This window comes from Podarcis filfolensis (assembly GCF_964270895.1).
Source record: "Podarcis filfolensis genome assembly, chromosome: 2".
Lineage (NCBI taxonomy): Eukaryota > Metazoa > Chordata > Lepidosauria > Squamata > Lacertidae > Podarcis > Podarcis filfolensis.
This window is the reverse complement of record NC_139605.1, coordinates 19,751,567-19,775,226: the sequence shown is the minus strand read 5'-3', so window position 1 is coordinate 19,775,226 and position 23,660 is coordinate 19,751,567. Positions and strand designations below refer to the sequence as shown.

The 23,660-nt window shown below is 46.5% G+C and overlaps 1 protein-coding gene across 4 annotated transcripts in view; it reads right to left on the bottom strand.

The window, feature by feature from the left end:
• Positions 1–23,660, bottom strand: part of TTLL3 (tubulin tyrosine ligase like 3) — a 30,251-nt gene that overhangs the window by 5,737 nt on the left and 854 nt on the right. For 3 of the 4 annotated variants that reach the window (XM_083600641.1, XM_083600639.1, XM_083600642.1), the window contains exons 2-14: positions 21,191–21,275; positions 18,957–19,023; positions 16,827–16,940; positions 14,842–14,954; positions 14,436–14,610; positions 12,973–13,034; positions 11,033–11,161; positions 10,746–10,860; positions 7,787–7,912; positions 6,551–6,740; positions 4,221–4,369; positions 2,656–2,899; positions 425–860 (exon numbers count right to left, since the gene is read on the bottom strand). In XM_083600641.1, coding sequence (XP_083456767.1) covers positions 425–860; positions 2,656–2,899; positions 4,221–4,369; positions 6,551–6,740; positions 7,787–7,912; positions 10,746–10,860; positions 11,033–11,161; positions 12,973–13,034; positions 14,436–14,610; positions 14,842–14,954; positions 16,827–16,940; positions 18,957–19,023; positions 21,191–21,196 — 1,926 coding nt within the window. In that variant the 5' untranslated portion in view covers positions 21,197–21,275. Of the gene's footprint in view, positions 1–424; positions 861–2,655; positions 2,900–4,220; positions 4,370–6,550; positions 6,741–7,786; positions 7,913–10,745; positions 10,861–11,032; positions 11,162–12,972; positions 13,035–14,435; positions 14,611–14,841; positions 14,955–16,826; positions 16,941–18,956; positions 19,024–21,190; positions 21,276–22,253; positions 22,523–23,660 lie in introns of those variants that run through there. The other variant, XM_083600640.1, reaches the window with a different exon arrangement.

Sequence of the window (23,660 nt, the reverse complement as noted above, 5' to 3'; positions counted from 1 at the left end):
CACGTGAACTGCAAAGCACGACAACAGCCTTAGGTTTCTATATATATAGGAAGAAAGGGGAAGTCTGTGTGTGGTGCTGCCTCCCAACCAATCAAGGCACACTCCGTAGAGAAGAAACTCAGGCCTGCTTTGAGGTCCTGTCCCATTCCATGAGGCACTGAAGACAGCTCTGAATGAGCTCCCTTAGCTTTCTGTTGGCCATTCCTGCCAGCTGGCTCCTCAGGCACCTAATCAGCCTGCAAACCCTCAGTGCAGAAAGGATGAGCCATCTGCATTGAAGGCTACCAGACGGTGGCAGAGCAAGAACCCAAAGGAAAGGGAGGCAGAGCCAATGCAAGGCAAATAAGGCAGACTGGGGAGATGCTTTATCCAAGCAGCGAATCCCAGTCCCTGAGGCTAAGGCAGCTGGGCCCTGTGCACTAACCTGTTTGTAGATGAGCTCAAAGTCTCCTGTGTTGCAGTTGCGATCGTACTTGCGATCGATGACCACACGCAAGGTGTCCTCCTGCACGCTGGCGCAAAGGCGGGTAGTGATGGCAGTGGAGGCTGCCATGGTGGGGCTGGCATTGATCTCAATCAGCCACGGCTGGTAATCTTCTCCAAAGAGGAAGTCTGCGCCGTAGAGCTCAAAGCTGTTTTTGCGGAATTCCACCAAGTCCTGCGAAGTCTGCATGGCGTGAATGATCGCGGCCTTCATGCCGGGCACAATCACCGTGGACCACGCCTCGGGGGCCCCCATCTGTCGCAGGTGGGCCTGGAACTGCTCGGACGACCACATGTTGTCGCGGGGGAGCTCAGAGTGGCGGTTCAATGAGTTCTCGTAGTGCTTCTGGATGGAGTTGTTGCACAGGTGGATGGAGCTGGGTTGGGGAGGAGGGTAAGATCAGTCCACAAGGGGCGGGGGTTAGGTGCATTGGGCAACAATACAGGATTGGGACCCGGGAGGTGTGTGTTCCATCCCTGCTAAGCCACACAGAAAATCAGCCCATCTTGCTCAGCGTCATCTATAGGGGCAAGAGTGCAGCGGCACTCAAGGATTTTGGATAGGAGGCTTTCCCAGCCTTACCAGGAGATTCTGGGGACTGAACATGGCACCTCCTTCATGCAAAACAGAGGCTTGCCCACTGAGCTGCTCCCCATTCTCAACTCCTTCCCATCTATGGTGATCAGGGATACTGTTATGTACTGAGTTGAATAGGATCCAAAATGCAGCAGTCTGATTGGTCCTAGAACAATAGGATCCAAAGTGCAGCAGTCTGATTGGTCCTAGAAAAATAGGATTCAGAATGCAGCAGTCTGATTGGTCTGCAGGAGCCACCCAATCCAGCTCCAGATGGAAGTGAATCCACAACCTGATTGGCCTACAGGTGAATCCCGGAATTAGCCAATCACGTGCAGCCCATTGTGTAAATAATGTATATAAAGCAGATTCTTTAGGGGAACTTTCATTCCTCCTCCCACTATGAGCTGAATAAAGAGCATGAAATCCACTCTCGACTCCAAGTATATTTCAGATACTTCTTCCCTGTATGTGCTGATGTCAAGAAGCCTCATTCTGCCTTCCAAAGAAGCCCTGTACACAAGGAAGAGCTCTGCCCCCCGACGGCTGACTTACCAGTGTGGTAACCACAGTACTTCTTGGGCATTTCTCCCCTGCTAGGCTGCAGCAAAGCGCAAGGCATGACTGCTCTGCATTGCTCTGCATTCTCCCTTCCCCAGAAACCTCATCTCCCTCCAGTTTAGCCCCCCAGCGCTCTCGTGGCTCTCTGAACAAGCCCTATCTTCACCCCTTCCCGAAATACTCTCTCCTTATTACTACAACCACACCCAGGCTCCCAACTCCTCTTTCATGCTCATACTAGATATTCACTCCTCCGCCACCAGTTCTTTTTTCCTTTCTCCCACCCTCCATTTCTTCTCCACCCTCAGCTGCCCTCTCTTGGGGCTCTCCAAGATATTCAGTGGCCAGCTAGCATCACATGCCTTTCCCCGGTTACATTATGCTGGTCAAGTTGCTTTGGCAATGTTTGCAGAGCCCGCTGGTCTGCATGAGAGCGTTGATTTATTTAATTTCACGCAAGAGATTTCTCACCTGCTTGTCAGGGCACACTGCCCTCACAAGGTGCCTTATCAAGAGAGAATTAAAACACAACACACACAAAAACACATATGGAGCTTCGCAAGGTTTCAGGCAGGTCTGCAATCTGCTTAAATGGTCAGAGCTGTAGTTCACAAACTATTTACCCAGGAATAATAACTGGGATGATCCTGCAGAATTTAGAAGAGCACAGAAAGCTGCCTTATACTGTCAGGCCAGACAGTATTGTCTCAGTGTTGTCAGCACAGACTGGCAGCAGCTTTCCAAGGATTCAGGCTGGAGAGATTCTCAATCCCACCTGGAGATGCCAATGCATAAGCCTGAGACCATTCTGCATGCAAGGCAGATGCTCTTCTGTGGATCTGCGGTCCTCGTGGGACATCAACGAGACTATTTAAGACTGTGAGTGGCATGCACAGAACAAAGTCTTCACAAAGCAGCAGCATCTCTCTCTCTCTCTCTCTCTCTCTCTCACACACACACACACACACACACACACCAACCACACACATAAAGCTGTATCCAGCCATGGAGAAGATAAGCAATGCAATACTCACGTGTCCAGTTTGTGCAGGGAAAAGGGCTGCGTGGAGAAGCGGATGTAGCTATGCTGGTAAAACCAGATGGTCAGTGGGTTCCAGTCGGTCACCAGGAACCACTGGCGCAGATCAAACTTGGTGCCAAAGATGAGCAGGGGCGTCTCAATGTATTTCTGCACCACCCACTTGCCGTCCTTTACGATCATGGGGTCGCAGTCCACTAGCTTCACTATCTCCTCCAAGCGGTCCATGCACATGATGCCTGTTGGGAAAGAAACAAACAAAAGCCCTCACGGTCATGACAGACCCACGTCCGTTCCATTCCCACATCCTTGCCATCAGAGCAGTTCAGAGCAAAGCAAAAAGCTCAGGCACCATTTCTGCAGAAGCCAAGCTAGGGAGACAACACCCTTTCCACAGCCGAGGCAGCGGAGATGGCAAGAGACACAAAGTGCATGTTTTGTGTTACTGGTGTCCAACCTCCACTCAACAAATAGAACTTCTAGGGTGGCTGTGAAACTCACAAAGGTGGCAATCATATCACGCAAGGATCAAGAGCCCTGGCCATCAGGTTGTCATGGCAGGACTAACATAACACATTTTTATCTTTGGCAGGAACAACAAAAAATGGTTCCAGAAAGGGCCTAGGGTTGCCATATTTAAAAAAGTGAAAATCTGCACACGAAAGTTTAATGAAGAAGAAGAAGAGGAGGAGGAGGAGTTTGGATTTGATATCCCACTTTATCACTACCCTAAGGAGTCTCAAAGCGGCTAACATTCTCCTTTCCCTTCCTCCCCCACAACAAACACTCTGTGAGGTGAGTGAGGCTGAGAGACTTCAGAGAAGTGTGACTGGCCCAAGGTCACCCAGCAGCTGCATGTGGAGGAGCGGGGAAGCGAACCCGGTTCACCAGAATACAAGTCTACCACTCTTAACCACTACACCACACCGGTGAAAATCACCAAAATCTACACTACTGACACAGGCTGCCATTTCCACTCGAGGGCTGAATCCTGGCTATGTCCAGGAAATTCTGGATGTCTGGCAACCCTGAGAAAGGCTAGCAAATGTCAATGATAGGAAAGGATCTGAAAGCCACAACACAAAAAAGGAAAAGTGTTTTGGAATGAAAAGGAGAAAAAACAAACCGTTTGGCTCTACCCTATAATGCTGATTCATAGTTGGGGGTTAACTCTGAGCAACCTCAATCTGCCACTAGGCCAGGCTGCATTCACTGCAGTAAGCAAGTCCCTTCTCAGTTGGCCTTCACTGTCTCATTTGATTGTGTGAACTCAATAGAGAGGCTGAAAAAACCCTCCTCATGTTTGAACTGCTGGGTGTCAAGAAAGCACACCCTCTCCTCTCTAAGCCTGCTGGGTGAGGGCTGCACCAGTTGTACACAGTGCCTTAGAAACCAAGATTATTTAGTAACAGCAAACTCAAGAAGGGCACAATAGGGATGTGGTCAGGGTGCCACTGCTCAGGAAGAAGCCCAGCGTGAACAAGCCCTTTGCCAAGTCCATTTTTTTCCAGTCTCCCCCTTATATGCTCTTTTGGATCATCTAAGCACCACTTCTCTCACCTCTGCCCCGGGACTTGGCTCCTGGCTTCACAATCCATATGTTCCTGTCCCCTTCCATGTCCAGCTGCGGGACGACCTTTGACAGTCGCTGAAGGACATCTTCGCACCGCTCGACGTGGGCACCCGTCTGCACCATCTGTGCCCCCTCGCTGCAAACACAAACACTCAGAGCAAGGACCCCACCCATTCTCCTGCCAGCACAATCTGCTTGGTTCGGACAGGCAGCTATTCTAGAAACGAGCTGTTGTATCGGACTCAACCGCAGCTTTATCTAGAAATTGGCACTGTTATGACCAAGTGGTGAATCTTAGAATATGGGCTCCTAATGGACCATTTCACCATTAACAGATTTACAGCCCTTACAGTCGCAGAGGGAACTCATGGCTCTCTAGATATTATTAGACTCTAATGGGGTGGAGCTGTGCGTTAAACCACAGAGCCTAGGGCTTGCCGATCAGAAGGTCGGCGGTTCGAATCCCCGCAACAAGGTGAGCTCCCGTTGCTCAGTCCCTGCTCCTGCCCACCTAGCAGTTTGAAAGCACGTCAAAGTGCAAGTAGATAAATAGGAACCACTCCGGCGGGAAGGTAAACAGCGTTTCCGTGCACTGCTCTGATTCGCCGGAAGCGGCTTAGTCATGCTTGGCCACATGACCCGGAAGCTGTACACCGGCTCCCTCGGCCAATAAAGCGAGATGAGCGCCGCAACCCCAGAGTCGACCGCGACTAGACCTAATGGTCAGGGGTCCCTTTACCTTTTAACACCTATCAGCCACATCCAGCATGGCCAACATGTCGAGGGATTGTGGGCAGTATCCGGCAACATAGTTCCATTTGCGTAAGGACTTCTGGCTGCATCACGAACTCCCCCCCTTCCCCTATGCACCCCCGAAATCTGTTCTTGGGGTTCTCCCAAACCTCCGGAGGATATTTGGAGAGAGTGTAGAAGCAGGAGAGGAGAGAAAGTCCTTGTGCTGATGGAACTACTTCAATGGGATACCACCCTATAGGCATTTAGCCCAACAACATAGAGTAGGCTGTAGGTTCCCCATCCCTGGGCTTGGGATACGTGAGCATTTTCAACCACAACATCTCAGGTGCCAAAGAGCACCTGGGAGAACCTTCCAGGTGGCTCAGATTTCAGTACCCAACTGCAATCCCTTCCTCTCTCCATTGTTTCCCATGCCTAGGGCCTTCATACTCAGGTCCGACAGTCATTTCCCTTCACTCTTTCAGACACAGCCCCCAAATTTATCGTCCCCAGTTTGTGATGATTAAAAACAAAGCAAAAACAAAGAGAGAGAGAGAGATTAAGAGCGTAAGCATGTAAAGATGAGCAAAACTGCCTAATTCACGTAACACAATTCACATAACCTACATAACAAATTTCTGCATGGACACTTCTCAGTCTGCTGATTCCTGCAAAATTTCGTTTGAAAATAGAGCAACATTTCCAGCTCTCACAATTGTGAAGGAAATGAAAAGTGTTCAAGGAGTTTCTGCTCAAAGAAAAAAATCCAGGTTTAATCTGGCAGGACCTTCCAGTAGTCAGGGAATAAGAATTTCTTTACACAATACAAACCCCAGTCCTTCCCTCAAATTCCCCATTAAGTCCCTGTATCTTCCTCTACATACCCAGTTGCTGTAATCCTGATAGGTGTAGTTTATTCCCCTGTTTGTGTTAGAAGATTGTCCCTTCAGAGTTTATGTAGGCTGCCCTCGTGCCATCGTGATCACATGAACCCAATTCCCAAGGATGCTCAGAGGGGGGAGGAAGGGTAGGAAGAGAGCAAGGAGGAAGGAGAAAGGCAGGGGCTGCAGAGAAGATAACGACACAAAGTTTGTGGTTCAGTCCTGCCCGGTGTGTCCTCTTTTGTCAGGGGCAAGCTACAAAACCAAGCGCCCTAAATGCAAAATCTGTATGTGCGTCAAAAACCTTCTTTCCTAAAATGATTCTGCGAAAAAATAAAGTGGGGCGACAAATATTGCTAAACTGAAATGAGCACATACACACAGAACAGGTTGCACCCAGGTGCTGTCCATGCATAAACAGAATGGACTTCCACTTGTGCAACATTATTTCAGCTTCCACTGCCTACCTCCAGCCTTCTGAATACCCTCAAATAAAGTTTTTGGGGGGAGCTTTGAGAGCGGGGTGGAGAGACGAGAGGAAGACGCAGTCTCCTTGCCCAAGTTAAAGTCAACTTGGTGGAGTCCCCTCTATGCAAATGCACACAAATTTGCACAAAGATCCAGTTCTGAAATTGGGGCTTTCTGGGTTCAAGAACAGATGGTTTTGCTGTGTGGTATATTCCAGGATCTCCTATACTTACTGAGCTAGCTGGTAGTAGCCATGTAGAAACTTTTCCCAGTGTGACTTTTTCATTAGCAAAGGAGAGCCGGATTCTCTGTCAATGTCCTGGTGCCTCAAGCTGCTCATGTGTTCCTCGCAGGCATGTATCGCAGTCTCAATCAGCTGGGATGAGAGCAGGACCCCTTTCTTCCGGTGGGTGTACTGCTTGACTTTTGAAAACGAAGGGTTGTTGAGCCAGTTATGCAAGGCACACAAAGCAAGACTGCCTGAGATACTGTTTCTGCTGCTCCCTGTAAATCACAGACCTTCCAACATTTCTCCCATGAAAATAGGGACATTATTCAATTATAATAATAATTTTACTATTTACAGCCCACCCATCTGACTGGGTTGCCCAAGCCACTCTGGGTGACTTCCAACATTTATATATACACACACACACACCCCTTCCCTATACAGGGCTGCTGTCAGATAGCTCAGGAGTCACATAACTCCATATCCTCCAACATTTCTCCAAATAAAATAGGGATGTCCTAAAGAAAAGTGGGACATTTCAGGATCAAATCAGAAACCAGGATGGTTTCCATAAATCCAGGACTGTCCCTGAAAAATAGGGACACTAGCGGAGTGTCTGAAATCAAAGCAACACACACATGAACAGTCACAAACAGACCTACGGTAGGTCTTTTTTACAAACAGATTCTCAGTTGTCAGGGCCTGGCTGGACACTGAGGAGTGGTGGTTGGAAACTGACTTGGAAAAAGCGATCAGTGATCTGGGGGAGCCAAAAAGCTACACCCACCCACCCGGCTCACTTCAGATAAAGAAACTCCATAGCACTTCTTTCTTAGGACATTTTCACATGGAAGACTTGAAGCAAGCTCATGCTTCAATTAGTTTCTGATCTAATCTCCACTGGAAAGAAAGTTCATTTGCGTGTCAAACACCTCTACTCCATTCTCTCTTCTTACACAGAGGAGACCAGCCCAACCATAGACAAGAGAAGGATCACTCCGCTGTGAAAAATATCTTAGAGGAAAAGCCACAGGGCTAATTTTGGAGGTAGACCATAGCCACTTCTCAATAGTCTTCCCTAGAACACAACTGATGGCATTAGCAAAAATTTCAAGAGAAAGGCAATTTATCACACGTTCTGCTCTCCCATCCAGGACCTTCTCCAGGTACTCACTGGAGACGGCAGTAGAGAAATCTCTGTGGCTGTTCCTTTTTTGAACACACAGCTCCTACCGCTTACCTGGAGTCTCTGGGAAATTTGGGGTCTCATTCTGATTAGCATCCAGTCTTGTCATGTTGGGTTCATTCCAGTATCGTTTCACCACCACTTTGAGAAGGCTCCTGGCTGCAGTGAGCTGGAAATCCTCTACCATAAAAGGGAGGAAGGACACATAATTCTCTGGTGAGAATCCAGAGCGGGGGGGGGAGAGGAACCCCTAAACTATCCTCCCTCCTCAGCTGTCATTTGAGGGCACCCATTCCATCCAGCTGCCTCAGTGGAGGAGATGGGAAGCAGGGCTTGTTTCATTAGCTTTGCTGGAGGCCCAGTTCCATCAGGCATCTCCTGCCCCTGATTTGGGACAGCTGGTCATAGAGTCATAGAATAGAGTCATAGAATCATAGAGTTGGAAGAGACCACAAGGGCCATCGAGTCCAACCCCCTGCCAAGCAGGAAACACCATCAGAGCACTCCTGACATATGGTTGTCAAGCCTCTGCTTAAAGACCTCCAAAGAAGGAGACTCCACCACACTCCTTGGCAGCAAATTCCACTGTCGAACAGCTCTTACTGTCAGGAAGTTCTTCCTAATGTTTTGGTGGAATCTTCTTTCTTGTAGTTTGGATCCATTGCTCCGTGTCCGCTTCTCTGGAGCAGCAGAAAACAACCGTTCTCCCTCCTCTATGTGACATCCTTTTATATATTTGAACATGGCTACCATATCACCCCTTAACCTCCTCTTCTCCAGGCTAAACATGCCCAGCTCCCTTAGCCGTTCCTCATAAGGCATCGTTTCCAGGCCTTTGACCATTTTGGTTGCCCTCCTCTGGACACGTTCCAGTTTGTCAGTGTCCTTCTTGAACTGTGGTGCCCAGAACTGGACACAGTACTCCAGGTGAGGTCTGACCAGAGCAGAATACAGTGGCACTATTACTTCCCTTGATCTAGATGCTATACTCCTATTGATGCAGCCCAGAATTGCATTGGCTTTTTTAGCTGCCGCGTCACACTGTTGGCTCATGTCAAGTTTGTGGTCAACCAAGACTCCTAGATCCTTTTCACATGTACTGCTCTCAAGCCAGGTGTCACCCATCTTGTATTTGTGCCTCTCATTTTTTTTGCCCAAGTGCATCATACAGTATTTAGAAATTGGGAATTTTGATTTCCCTCTTCCCTCCCTGTCTTTTGCCCTTGTGTGTTGTGTTGTTGTTTTTTAATATAAGCCTGCAGGTAGGGACTGTTCTGTTTTGATTGTATGTAAGCCTCTTCAGAAAACTTTTTCGGCTGAAAAGGGGGGTACAAATGCTCGAAAAGAAATGAATGAATGAATGAATGGTCTCTGTCTACGGAAGTATTTGTTTTCATTTCTGTTTCACCCCATCCTAAGGACTCATGATTGGTAAGCATTTAAATGGGACATAATTTACACAGAGCTGAATAACACACTTTTCTTTTTTACAAGCTTATTAAAGACTCTTTCACAGGGATTTAAAAGTAGGCCAAACAAGAACTTGCAATGTTTCTGGGGAAACGTCCATTCACAATCCAGTCACACTTTCTACTAATGACATGGGAGCCATTTCCCTGGGCAAGATCCTACACTTAGTTAAATGGGAGCTATTTCCCTGGACAAGATCCTACATAGTTAAAGCTGTGGTTTTCCCCGTAGTGATGTATGGAAATGAGAGCTGGACCATAAAGAAGGCTGATAGCCGAAGAATTGATGCTTTTGAATTATGGTGCTGGAGGAGACTCTTGAGAGTCCCATGGACTGCAAGAAGATCAAACGTATCCATTCTGAAGGAAATCAGCCCTGAGTGCTCACTGGAAGGACAGATCCTGAAGCTGAGGCTCCAATACTTTGGCCACCTCATGAGAAGAGAAGACTCCCTGGAAAAGAGCCTGATGTTGGGAAAGATGGAGGGCACAAGGAGAAGGGGACGACAGAGGACGAGATGGTTGGACAGTGTTCTCGAAGCTACCAGCATGAGTTTGACCAAACTGCGGGAGGCAGTGGGAGACAGGAGTGCCTGGCGTGCTCTGGTCCATGGGGTCACGAAGAGTCGGACATGACTAAACAACTAAATAACTAAACAAGAACAACTTTCCTTACTTGGGACGTGGGTGGTGCTGTAGTCTAAACCACAGAGCCTAGGGCTTGCCGATCACAAGGTTGGCAGTTTGAATCCCCGTGACGGGGTGAGTTCCCATTGCTCAGTCCCTGCTCCTGCCAACCTAACAGTTCAAAGGCATGTCAAAGTGCAAGTAGATAAATAGGTACCGCTCCGGTGGGAAAGTAAACAGCGTTTCCATGAGCTTCTCTGATTCACCAGAAGCGGCTTAGTCATGCTGGCCACATGACCCGGAAGCTGTCTGCGGACAAACACTGGCTCCCTCGGCCTACAGAGCGAGATGAGCGTGCAACCCCAGAGTTGTCCGCGACTGGACCTCACGGTCAAGGGTACTTTCCTTTCCTTACTGATCATGAAACCAAATTAAGTATCTCTGATGCTGATGCTGTTATTATAAATACCTAAAGAACTCAACAGGAGGGTCAAACATGTGTTTTCTTGACTTTATAAGGCTCTTGAAAGTAGCATCTAGAATCCCTCCCAGATCTTCCAAGGAAGAGACTGAGAATCCGTCATCTAACTAGAAGGGGGCAAAAACTGAGAGCTCCCCTGCTTTAAGTAGAAAAGTGAAAATATTTAGGGAAACAAATTTGTTCATTTGTTTGCTATCTTGGAGAATACTGCATGGCCCCTACTGTGATTAGCTAAACACCTTGACATTACTTCCAACTGCACTAAGACATACCATCAAAATAGAAAGTATATCCCAAAACATGGTGGTCCTTTACTCTGGGATAAGGCATCTCTCACCCCAAGGACAGGGAAAGCAAGGAGCCCATTGTGCTAGAGTCAAGGAGTTTCCTTATCTTCCCCACCCCACCAAAGGAGAGCATTGTGAACAGTTCTCACCAATAAAGGCATGCTTTTCATCTTCAGCTCCAAGGCGGTAGCAACGTGGGAAAAAGGTATCGGCATCAGCCTGGTCAAACCACGGCAGGTTTCGCAGGTTAAGACACAGCCCTACCTGAGAAAGAAGGGATGGATGCCTTTGCAGCAGCTGAATTTCCCAAGTCCCCACAGCACACATACACAAGCCGGTTGGGCCCAGATCCTGCAGATTCATTTTCCCAACTCAGAGCGGCATTCGCACTCTGCTAGCGTGGCCCAGACATTCAAGAAGCAAAAACTCTGCCCACCTTGGTGGTGAAGGTGCCCGCCTTGGCATAGTGGTTCATCATCTGGTCTTTGCGCAGGAGGCGGCAGTCAATGACATCACGCCGGTTGGTCCAGATGAAATAGGGGATCTGATTGCGAACCAACCTTGACTGCCAGGGAAAGAGGAAGGGTGAAAAGTAAACGTGGAAGCCTAGTGAAACAGCACAGAAGCTGGTTAAAACAACAACAACAACAAGGTAGGTGGGGGGGAACTGGGTGCAAGTGACAGATCTGATGTTGGGAAAGGTGAAATAAGAACAGGCAGCTAAATTATTGACTGGAACAAGGTGGCATGATGGTGGCCCAACAGTACTGGCTTCCAATTTTTGTCCAGACCCAATTCAAAGTGCTGGTTTTGACCGTTATGTGGCCTTATATGGTTCAGGACATTATAGCTAAAAACTGACACCCTGAGATCATCATCTGAAGCCCTTCTTTGCATGCCACCTCCAAGGAAAGTCTGGAGGGTGCCAATGGCCAGACAGGTCTTTTCTGTAGTAGCTGCCATTTATGGAATGTTCTCTTTAGGGAGGCCCACCTGGTATTAACCTTGTCATCTTTTTTGGCACCAGGTGAAGACATTTCCCCCCCCCCCCGAAGATTTGGGCAGCCCTAACAATATGGTGTTGCACTGTTAATTTTTTTTAAAAAAATGTTCATATTACTGTTTTTGTTTTTTGTTCTCATTTGACTGTAAATCACTTAAGGACCTTTTTCTATTTGAGAAATGCTGTATAAATGGAAAAAACCCAAATCCTGAATAAATCTAGGTGATGCTAAAGAACACAATGAGGGGGTCTATGATGATCAAACAGGCAGCATGTGTATTGCAGTGGTTAGAAAGTCTGATTAGGATTGAGGAGACCCAAATTCACATCTCTACAAAGCCATATAGCTCACTGGGTCACCTTGGTCCAGTCACTAGCTACTATTTTTCCCTCCCTCCCTCCCCCCCAGGACTTCCCTCAGCTCCTCTCTCTGGTTTCTTTGCACATATTGTTCTCTACATATTGTAAAATTGTACGTATCATTGCTTTATCTATCATATATTCAACTAATAAATTTGTGGATGTTTATTCAAGACCTGTCAAGGAGTCCAGATCATTTTGTTGTCTTTTTAGATAATTTGTAAAAAGCTCTCATTCTTCCTTGAAGTCATGATTGTCCTTGTCATGCAGTTTATATGTCAACTTGGCCAATTCCGCATAGCTCATCAGTTTTTCTAGCCACCCTTCTTTCGGTGGACACATATCCGATTTTTCCATGTGTGTTTAGTCCATGAACAACAACATGGGTGTTTTAAATTGAACTGTATACAGCAGGAACCTCGGATTTTGAACGTAATCCATTCTGGAAGACTGTTCGACTTCTGAAATGTTCGAAAGCCAAGGATCAATGGGCAGCCAGCAAAATCCATTGAATAAATGGAGAAACGCGCCTCAGAAGACGTTCGACTTCCGAGGCGTGTTTGAAAATGGAAGCAATTACTTCCGGGTTTTTGGTGTCTGGGTTCCGAATTGTTCGGTTTCCGAGATGCTCAAAAACTGAGGTACTACTGTATAAGGCCAACCAAAACGTCACAGAATAGTGTGCATGCTATTAACAATAGAACATGGAAAGCTTGCACACTGCCTTGTCACATTTGGTTGGCCTCTATTGCCTTAGTATGGATCTACTGATATTGGGAAAATCTGAATTAGATGGAGGTGAGGGGACTGTGGGCTGTAACCCGGATGAGGACAAGATGGTGCGGAAGGCATGAAAAGCATGCACACCTGGGATGCATCAAATCCACTTTAAACTGCCCTGTGTGCTTGTACAGCCCTCAACGGGCTTTTGCAGGAACCAGAATTGTGGAGGGAAAGGTTTAGCTGCTTGAAGGAAGCATTTAGGGGTAAGTTCACCATCACATCAAACTAACCATAAGGCTATAGGTACTATCAATGGAATCATCCTGTTCATCTTCCCCTTCCTCCTCCTCATCTGTGAAGGAAATGGAAAACAGCAGAGTCAAGGGTCACTCACAGTCATTACCAGGGAGCAGTCTCCTTCTTGGACACACTGAAACTGTATTTAAAGTGCTTATTACTGTGGGTAAGTCCATAAAAAGATGGCTGCTCATATATTTATATTTAATTATTATTATATTTAATTATTTTGTTATTTTTGTAAACCACTTTGAAATTGATAACCACCTTCAAATCATTGATAGAAAGGCAGCATGGGTTTTAATTTTATAGATCTATACACACACATAAATGTTAAATGCAGAATCGCAGACACACACTTAATGATACTTAAAGGTAAAGGTAAAGGGACCTCTGACCATTAGGTCCAGTCGTGACCGACTCTGGGGTCACACTTAATTTTATAAATTTAAGTTGTAGAATGCACTCTCTGAAGAGGCTAAATTAGGAAAATAGTGCAGAGTGCTATTTTATTAGCAAATGTATACAGATCGTGGGTTGCCAGTGGTTTCCTTCCAAAACCTGGAGCAATATTTACATCAGTTACATCTTTTTCTTGTTACAAAAATGCCAAGTGAAATCTAAGAGCGTTTTTTTCCACCCAACCTAATATAGTCCATTTTTACTGCAAGTTTTACATTATTTTCTTCAGTCTTCACAAACGTAGCTATTTTGCTGTGCTTTCCCTTGCTGTGTTGCCAACACAAACCTCATGCTTAGGAAAACATAGTAATACCATCCTGTGTTTCCTTGTAGCACTTTTACACAGTTCACTGCAAGCTCTTTTAGGTCCAAACAATGGCCATTTGAGAAGGTTAAGTAACCCATGGGAAACAGTGTAAAGTCAGAGGTGACGTTTTAAGAGAGGTGGAGGTAGTTTGAGGTAGTTTGAAAGTACTATTGGTGCCCTCAACACACATACACACACATTTCCAATCCTAGGACAAAATATAGCTTGGCTTTTCAGTGTTTCACACTGAACAAATGAAAGCCAGTTGTGATGGGCACCGATTGGCTACTGCCCATGCCATGACAAACCTAAGTCTCTATTCAGGGAGTAGCTTTGCACCTGTTTTTATAGCGTGCATGGATTTATTTGGAGCAGGAACAGATGAACATATCTGGTGCGTGTACATCTGAGATTCTTCCAAAAATTCAAAACAAACTTTCGAATGTTTTTAAATACCATTGCAGAGGGTTGGGCTAGATGCTCCTTGAGGTCCCTTCCAACGCTACAGTGATACGATTCTATGAAATATCTCTCTTTATGTGGTTCTAATCGAGAATCTCAATGTTTCATTTTACGTTTTTGTAAATCACCTAGAGGGTTTCCTCTTTTGTAAATATACAGTCAGGCGGTATATAAATTTTGTTCAATACAATTAAAAGAGACGTTGTGAGAGGCTGGTCGCCTTACCGTCCTCAGGCCCGTCACTGTCATCACCATCTTCATCCTGCTCCCCATCAGGCGGACGTTCTCGCTTATTCACTACTTTGGCCACCTTGGGAAACTTCCTCTCCACCCAACCCCTGCCAAGCAGCCGTCTCCGAATCACGGGGTAAGGGCCATTCACCATGAAGATCTTCCTTTGCTATGGGGCAACAGGAGAGGGTTATCAACTTTGCCGTGCAGCAGGGAGGTGAGGCAGGGACTCTCCCCTCCGTGATGATGATGATGATGATAATAATAATAATAATAATAATAATAATAATATCCTCCCCATTGGGCTGGGTTGACCCATCCAACCAAGGCTACAGAAGAGGGGAAAACAGGCAGGGTGAAGACTAAAAAGGCAGAGACCAGGTGAGCCAAGGCGACTCACCTTGATGGCTCTCTCCACAAACTGCCTGGCTTGCTTGAGGCGCTCTGGGTTGAAGGAAGAGTTGAAGTTGATGCTGCGAGGTGAGCGTCCCTCTATCAAAGAGGCTGCATCTCCTGGGACGAAAAAGAAGAAGGGGGGAGCCTAGCTAGGCTTTCCAACCTTTGTGACCTCTAGCACCTACCTCACATAGTGAGACATTGTGAAACTTTTTTAAAAAAATATGATTTTTATTAAATTTGCCATTTTACAATTTCAGATAAATCTTTTACGCACTTAAGATATCAATGACTTCCATTCTTCTCTTCCCATTGTTCTATACCAATTGGTTTTCCATCATTACATCCATCAAAACTTATTTACACTGTGAATTTATCTTAACGCTGCCAGTGTTTTCAGCTGTGTACAATTATTTTCCATATGTTCAATAAAACGTTTTCCAATCTTCTTTAAATGTATGCTCTTCTTGTTCTCTTATTCTATATGTTAAGACTGCAAGTTGTGCATATTCTGTCAACTTAAGTTGCCAATCTTCTTTGGTTGGGACCTCGCTCGTTTTCCATTTTGGGGCTAACAAAACATAGGACGCAATTGTTGTTGCATACATAAATAACCTTTTCTGACACCTGGGAATTTCAGTCTGAATTATCCCCAACAGAAAGGACTCTGGTTTTCTGGGGGAAAGTTATCTTAAACATTTTTTTTCAATTCATTATAAATCATTTCCCAATATTCTTTTATCCTTTTACAAATCCACCACGTATGAAAGAACGTTCCCTCCACCTCTGTACATTTCCAGCACTTAACTGATTCTGTCTTAGAAATCTTAGCAAGCCCACATAGAGTTAAATACCATCCGTGAATCATTTTCAGGTAGTTCTCTTTCAAAGAATAACATGCTGTAAATTTCAAGTCGCTTTTCCAAAGTTTCTTCCAGAGGTTAAAATCTAAACAGTGGTACCTTGGTTGTCAAAAGTCTTGGCTCCTGAACAAATTGGCTCCCAAACACCACAAACCCGGAACTGAGTGTTCCAGTTTGTGAACGTTTTTGGGAAGCCAAACGTCCGAAGCGGCTTCCATGGCTTCTGATTGAGTGCAGGAAGCTTCTGCAGCCAATCAGAAGCCGCGCCTTGGTTTTCGAATGGTTCCAGGAGTTGAGCAGACCCCTGGAATGGATTAAGTTCGACAACCAAGGTACCACTGTTTAGTGGTACCTCAGTTTACGAACTTAAACTGTTCCAGAAGTCCGTTCTTAAACCGAAACCGTTCTTAAACCAAGGCACGCTTTCCCTAATGAGGCCTCCCGCTGCCGGTGCCCTTCCACTGTTCGGATTCCGTTCTTAGACCGAGATAAAGTTCACAAACCGGAACACTACTTCTGGTTTTGCGGAGTTCGTAAACCGAATCATTCATAAACAGCACTGCTCCTAAACCGAGGTACCACTGTATTGTGTCCTATATCTATTGCCCAGTGTGCAATAGATATAGTGTGAAATATCTATTGCCCACCTTTGTACCAGCTGTCAACCAGGAAGTCCAATTAGGCAAGGATTTACAGCCAACACACACTATCAACAGTAAAGAATCTGTAGGAGCGTGATGGGAACATGGCTTGGATGCACGACTCATATCCACCAGGAGTTATGAATTTGGTGTTGTGGGCCTGATTCTGTAGAATTCCCTCCCAGCTGAAATCAGACTGGCCTTCTCCCTGTTGAATGCCAGGCATGTAACAAAGACCTTTCTACTTCAGCATCCATTTGAAGGAAGTTTTGTTTCCATGTTTCATTTTAATTGAACTTGCCCATTGCATACTTTTCAAAAAAAAATTATGCGCACTGCTTAGAAACTTCAAAAATAAGAAGGGGAAATAACACAAAGAGGACCAATAAACCAAATAAAACAATAAAGCAAATCTAGAGGGGATAGCAAATCACATGAACATCAACCCACAGCACAGAACACCTGGCAGCATTTTGGCAACTCACCTTCTGGTCTATACCTGCTGGTATTGGGAGCGGTGGATGGGTGGCGGCGAGTGGGGTGCAGCTGTGTACGTTCGATGTTGGAGGGGGCATCTCCGTCAGGCTTCAATCTGCCAACTGAGCACAGTTGGATGAGGAACATTTAAAAGAACAAGGGTTCAAATGGCACATTAGGGGACTACATGGCTAGTCTAAGACATATTATGATACAGAAAAGCACACCTGAAGAAGCAGGACCCGTTCCTGCTGTGACTTAAGAATGGAAGAGGCAGGAGATAATGGACCTCTACCTTAGGGCCGTATCCAACGCAGCAGTTTGTTGGTGCAACAGATTTCTGTACATGATCTAGAGCAGGGGTAGGCAACCTAAGGCCCAGGGGCCGGATGCGGCCCAATCACCTTCTCAATCTGGCCCTTGGACGGTCCAGGAATCAGCGTGTTTTTACATGAGTCGAATGTGTCCTTTTATTTAAAATGCATCTCTGGGTTATTTGTGGGGCCTGCCTGGTGTTTTTACATGAGTAGAATGTGTGCTTTTATTTAAAATGCATCTCTGGGTTATTGTGGGGCATAGGAATTCGATCATTATTATTTTTTTTCAAAATACAGTCCGCCCCCCCACAAGGTCTGAGGGACGGAGGACCGGCCCACGGCTGAAAAAGGTTGGTGACCCCTGATCTAGAGCCTCCTCTTTTTCTTTTGTCCCCTGCCCCTCTGGCGCACCCTCAAAATCAGTTCCAGAGCGTTGGAGGAGCCTCCAGAGCAGATTTTGGGGCATGCAGGAGGAGGAAAGGAAGCAGAAGTCCCCATTGTGTCAGTGGAACCCTGCTGGTGCAACACTGGGTGCAATATTTGTCAGTATGTACTAAGCATGGGCAACCTCGCTTGCTCTTCAAGGCTAACCTAAAACATTTTGCTGCCTGAAACAATATTAAGATAATGTCCCAGCCCCAGTCCTGACTGGATTGGCAGTCTCCCCTCCTGTGGTTTCCAGCAACTGGCAATCAAAAGCATTACTGTGCCTTCCACCATTGAAATATACTCAGAGTCGCAAAGTGATTTCATGCTCTTTATTCAGCTCATAGTGGTGAGGAGGAATGAATCAAAGTCCCCTCAAAGTATCTGCTTTATATACATTATTTACACAATGGGCTGCACATGATTGGCTAATTCCGGAATTCTACTGTAAGCCAATCAGGTTGTGGATTCACTTCTATCTGGAGCATGATTGGGTGGTTCCTGCCAACCAATCATACTGCTGCATTGTTCTAGGACCAATCAGACTGCTGCTTTTGGATCCTATTGTTCTAGGACCAATCAGACTGCTGCAGTTTGGATCCTATTCAACTCAGTACATAACAACCATGAAGGTGGACTAACCTAGACAGCATCTTAAAAAGCAGAGACATCACCTTGCCGACAAAGGTCCGTATAGTTAAAGCTATGGTTTCCCCAGTAGTGATGTATGGAAGTGAGAGCTGGACCATAAAGAAGGCTGATCGCCGAAGAATTGATGCTTTTGAATTCTGGTGCTGGAGGAGACTCTTGAGAGTCCCATGGACTGCAAGAAGATCAAACGCATCCATTCTTAAGGAAATTAGCCCTGAGTGCTCCCTGGAAGGACAGATCGTGAAGCTGAGGCTCCAATACTTTGGCCACCTCTTGAGAAGAGAAGACTCCCTGGAAAAGACCCTGATGTTGGGAAAGATGGAGGGCACAAGGAGAAGGGGACGACAGAGGACGAGATGGTTGGATAGTGTTCTCGAAGCTACCAGCATGAGTTTGACCAAACTGTGGGAGGCAGTGGAGGTCCTGGCGTGCTCTGGTCCATGGGGTCATGAAGAGTCGGACACGACTAAACAACTAAACAACAACAACCATGAAGGTAGAGCAAAGTCATCATGGCCAGCAGCCATTGGGAGCCTTATCCTCCATGAATTTGCCCAATACTCTCTTAAATCCATTGGTGGCCACCACTGCTTCCTGTGGGAAGGAGTTCCATAGTTCAATTGTACACTGTGTGAAAAAGGGCATGAGGTTGGGAAAGGCTGCTGCAGGCAACCTTTTGGCCTGAAGGCACCTCTTGGACATAGGAAGCATGGAGTAGTAATCTTGGAGTAGCTGCTACCTTACCTCCTCTGTTGGTCCTTCTGCCCCCTCCAGCGTCACTGTCCCCTCCTGCTTTACACTTTGGGCCCAACTGCAAGAGACCAAAAGAAACACTGAGGTTGTTAAAAGATCCTATGACTCCAAAAGGAATGCAGCCCCAGAAGAATTCCAGGGGATTGCCCTACTCCAAAGGCAAATGCAGCAAAAATGACCAATAAAGGTCAAAGAGTATGCGGCACCTAGACTGGTGACTGGGAGTGGCTGCCAAGACCATATAACACTGGTCCTGAAAGACCTACATTGGCTCCCCATATGTTTCTGAACACAATTCAAAGTGTTGATGCTGACCTTTAAAGCCCTAAGCAGCCTCGGTCCTGTATACCTGAAGAAGCGTCTCCAACTCCATCGTTCAGTCCGGACACTGGGGTCCTCCACTGAGGGCCTTCTGGTGGTTCCCTCACTGTGAGAAGTGAGGTTATAGGGAACCAGGCTGAGGGCCTTCTTGGCAGTGGCACCCGCCCTGTGGAATGCCCTCCCATCAGATGTCAAGGAAACAAACAACTACCTGACTTTTAGAAGACATCTGAAGGCAGCCCTGTTTAGGGAAGTTTTTAATGTTTGATGTTTTATCGTGTTTTTAATATTCTGTTGGGAGCTGCCCAGAGTGGCTAGGGAAACTCAGCCAGATGGGCGGGGTATAAATAATATATTCTTATTCTTATTCTTAACACTGACAAATCTGCAACTCCCGTGACCACTGTTTCTTCTAGGACAATCAGCTTGTTATTGGATCTTCAGAAGCTTTGTTCAAAGAGCTGCAGAAAATAGTGTGTTTTCAGATGCCCCACTCAAAGCACTATCTCGCCCTATGCTTTGAAAAGGGCTTTGCAGGCCAGCAAACACCCTTTGGACAAAGCCTCAAGCTTACATACCTCACAAGTGACTTCATATATGACATCAGGTGTCGTAGAGCAGGTGGGTGTGGCCTGGCCAGCCAAATAGGGAGGGCATAATAGAATGGGCATAATGAGGTTCCCCAGTCTTGTTCTAGGTCTTGCTCTTCTTTAATACTAGATTTATTTTTGGGACAGGAGAGGTGTGTGCTTGTGGTGAAGTGAGAGAGCATCAGCTTTGCCTCTCATGGCAGCTGCAGAGACTACCACAAAGCACTTACATTCCTTTGACTGCCACCCTACCCCAAATACCCTTTAGGGGTCACTGTAGCCTTTGCCCACTGTGTGGTGTCTGCAACCAGTTGAGAATTTGGAGTAAACATGTCCACCATTTATGGGTCACGACAGCCTCTTCAAAACTGAACTGAATACATATCCCATGATATGGAATTGGGGGAAATGACTGGCAGAATCCGAGACCAGGGAGAAGAGTTGGTGGAAGAAGATTGGAAGAAATTTAAAGACTATTTGCAGAAACATTGTAAAATTAATGAATGTTAAAATGATGTAGGATTGAAATGAGATGGCTTTAGTAACAAAGTTAAAAGAATATGTAAAAAAGGGTTGATAATTAGATGAAAATATGAAGTTCAATATGTTAAGATATAGAGTTAAGATAAAAACAAAGAGGGTAAGGATTTGCTGAATTAACTATGCAAACTGGAATACAAAAAAGGGAGGCGTGAGGAGGTCAAAGAAACAAGCAAACGAGCTTAAAGATATGAAAAAAATGGATTTGTTTTTAACCTTTTCTATTTACTTCTTTTTTGTATTTTGTATTCTCTTTTTTTATGTATTTCTGTATTTTTTGTATTTTTTCTCTTTTTTCTTGTCTTCCTTTTATTCTGTTAATTTTTGCTTTTTGTAAAATCCTAATAAACATCTTATAAAAAAAATAAATGAATACATATCCCATGTATTTCTGGGGGGCTGCTATACAAGCATTGTATGCTGAGAAGAATATTTGGCGTCCTGGCAAACTCAGCTTCCATTTCTCGAAACCCAGCCCATATAGCTCTGGAAAAGAAACCTTGCAAATGTGTGGTTAGCAGAGTCTGGTGAGGAAGTGAGCAGGGCTTACAAACAGAGAGGCAAGGTGTTACTACTTTAGTTAGCTTTTTATAGTACCCTACAAGTTAATCTACCCCTCAGATCCTGCCCTCTTTCAATTCCCTCAAGTCAGGGACATGAATTCCAAATCCTTTCAAAATATTGGTCGCTGAAACAATATATTTGTGCAAAGCAGTACATTCCCAGAGAATCTGGATCTTGGCTGTCCCAATAAGCAGCTCCGCGGTCAATCACCTGCATATTCTTGGTGCCAGCTCCACTGCCTGTCCAGCAACTCACAGTGAACAGGTATGTCAGTCATGGCGCACCGCACAGCCACCTGCAGGGACAAGGTGACAAGCTCACTGTTGCAGCGAAGCTAGAGATCCCTCCTCTCCACACCAATATCCCATATAGGAGCTTATGACAGAATATAATCCGCAGACACCCGCATCATACAACCTATGGCAGCTGTCTACTTTCTATTATTGGACGTAGCCAGGAATTTTTTTGGGGGGGGCAGGCCTTTTGTTAGGGGGCAGAACCTCAGTTAGCTATGTATTTTCATTGTTTTTATTGATGGGGGGGGCAGCTGCCTCTCCCTGCCACGCCCATGGCAAGGAGGAAATTTTTAGTAGGGCAGAATGGATCTGCACCCAATACCGCTTATTTTTGTTGGAGACTGTTGATAAACCTACCTTTTCCCAGAAGCTTTTCAGAGATGCTCACTTGGGTTCGGACAGAGCAGTAACAGCTGAGCTGACCCAAAGGTGCCCCTGTACTGTGTTTCTGCTCTTTTTGCAAACTTAAAATGGGCTTTTCATTTTGGAAAACATTTTTTAAAGTGCTTTTTCCTTCACTGCCAGGCACAAAGCAGCTCAGGTCATTAGACAGGGAAGCACTGCTTGATCACATCAATACACACACACAAACACACACACACACACACACACACACACACACATTCAAGCTATTGGGCACCCTTCCCCTTCCAAAATCTAAACCAACAGTTCCCATACCCCCCAGCTGCTTCCCCTCGCTATTCACCCTCCAACCAAGCACAGCATTCCCAGGTGAACATAACCCTGTAAGAAACAGGCCTTTGAGCTCCGAAAAACCTGGCACCGCCAACATAGGTGCCAACTCCCTGAGCACCCACAAAATTCCCCATGAAGGTGCCGGGCACCCACAGGGTCATTGCACGCTGCATGGCACCCACGTCCCCGGGGCACCCACGGTCGCGAGTCCAAGTTGGCGCTTTTGCACCGCGACGGAGACGAGAGCACCTCTGTGCATGTGCAAAGGGCACTCCTCTCACCGAGCGGTAACGAGGCCATCAGGAGCCGCGGCAGACGAACCCCATTCCTCCTCTTCCATGGGGAGCTCTTCTTCTCTCCCCACCCACAAAGTTACTACCCCACAGCCTTGTCTCCACGGCCGGCTGCCCCAACCAGCATCCCCCCCCCACCTACGGGCAGTTTCCGAGTCCCTTCCCCGCCCCCGAAAAGCCGAGGCTCCCGCTCCCGCCGCCGGCGAGGGCCCAGCTCCTCCGCAAGACTCCCATGCGGCTGTTTGGCGTTTCTATGGAAACCAGGGAGAGCGGCAGGTGCTCCAGGAGAGGCCTTTACGTTTTGCTTTGTTAAAACACGTGCCCCTCCCCCCACCCCGGGCCTTTCAGAAAGATCTTTTGCAAAAGGTATTTTGAGGAGAATTAGTTCTGTCCCAGAGCAACTGAAGCTGGCTAACTAGATAATGGCCAAAATAAGGATAATTAGAAAGGAGATCTCAAAAGCCACGCACCTCCTCTATTTTAAGCTGCTCTCCAGGAACTTCTTCCTGAATCAAAACAGGGATGTTAACTGATCAGCAGAGGTGGTTTGGCAAACCCTCCTTGCCTACTACAGTGGCACCTCAGGTTACATACGCTTCAGGTTACAGACTCCGCTAACCCAGAAATAGTGCTTCAGGTTAAGAACTTTGCTTCAGGATGAGAACAGAAATCGTGCTCCGGCGGCGTGGCAGCAGCAGGAGGCCCCATTAGCTAAAGTGGTGCTTCAGGTTAAGAACAGTTTCAGGTTAAGAACGGACCTCTGGAACAAATTAAGTACTTAAGCTGAGGTACCACTGTATATCCTTCTCTCTCTTTCTTGTGGTTAATAGGGCACTCTCATCAGTGCACTGCTTAAAGTAGAAGCTACTAACCAGTTCCTGAGCTACAACTCCCATTAGCCTCAGCCAGCAGGGCCAATGGTCATGGAGGATGGGAACTGTAGTCCAACATGCATCTTGGGGGAAGCTGTTCGGCTGCCCCTGCCTTAAGGATATTTCCCGTGCCCCTCAAAATCAGGTGTGGGGAACTTTTGGCCTCCCAAAGATTGCCAAACTACAACTCCCATCAGCCCTAGCAAGCATGGCCAGTGGCCAGGGATGGTGGATGTTGTAGGTTCAGCCACATCTGGTCAAACGTTCCTCACGCCTGTTGGCCATCAGGCAGGAGGATGGATGTAGTAGTCCATGCTGGCTAGCGCTGATAGGAGTTGTATTTCGGCAACATCTAGACGGCCCCAGTTTCCTTTGCCCTGAATTAAGGGAACTGTGGCAGCAGGGGCTCTTTTTAAGGTGACCACCTCTGGCTGATAGGATAGAGGGATGTAGTCATCCAAGATCTAAGGCGATGTGGGCAACAGCCGGAACCAGCCAGGCAGGGGACGCAAGAGAGGTTTGT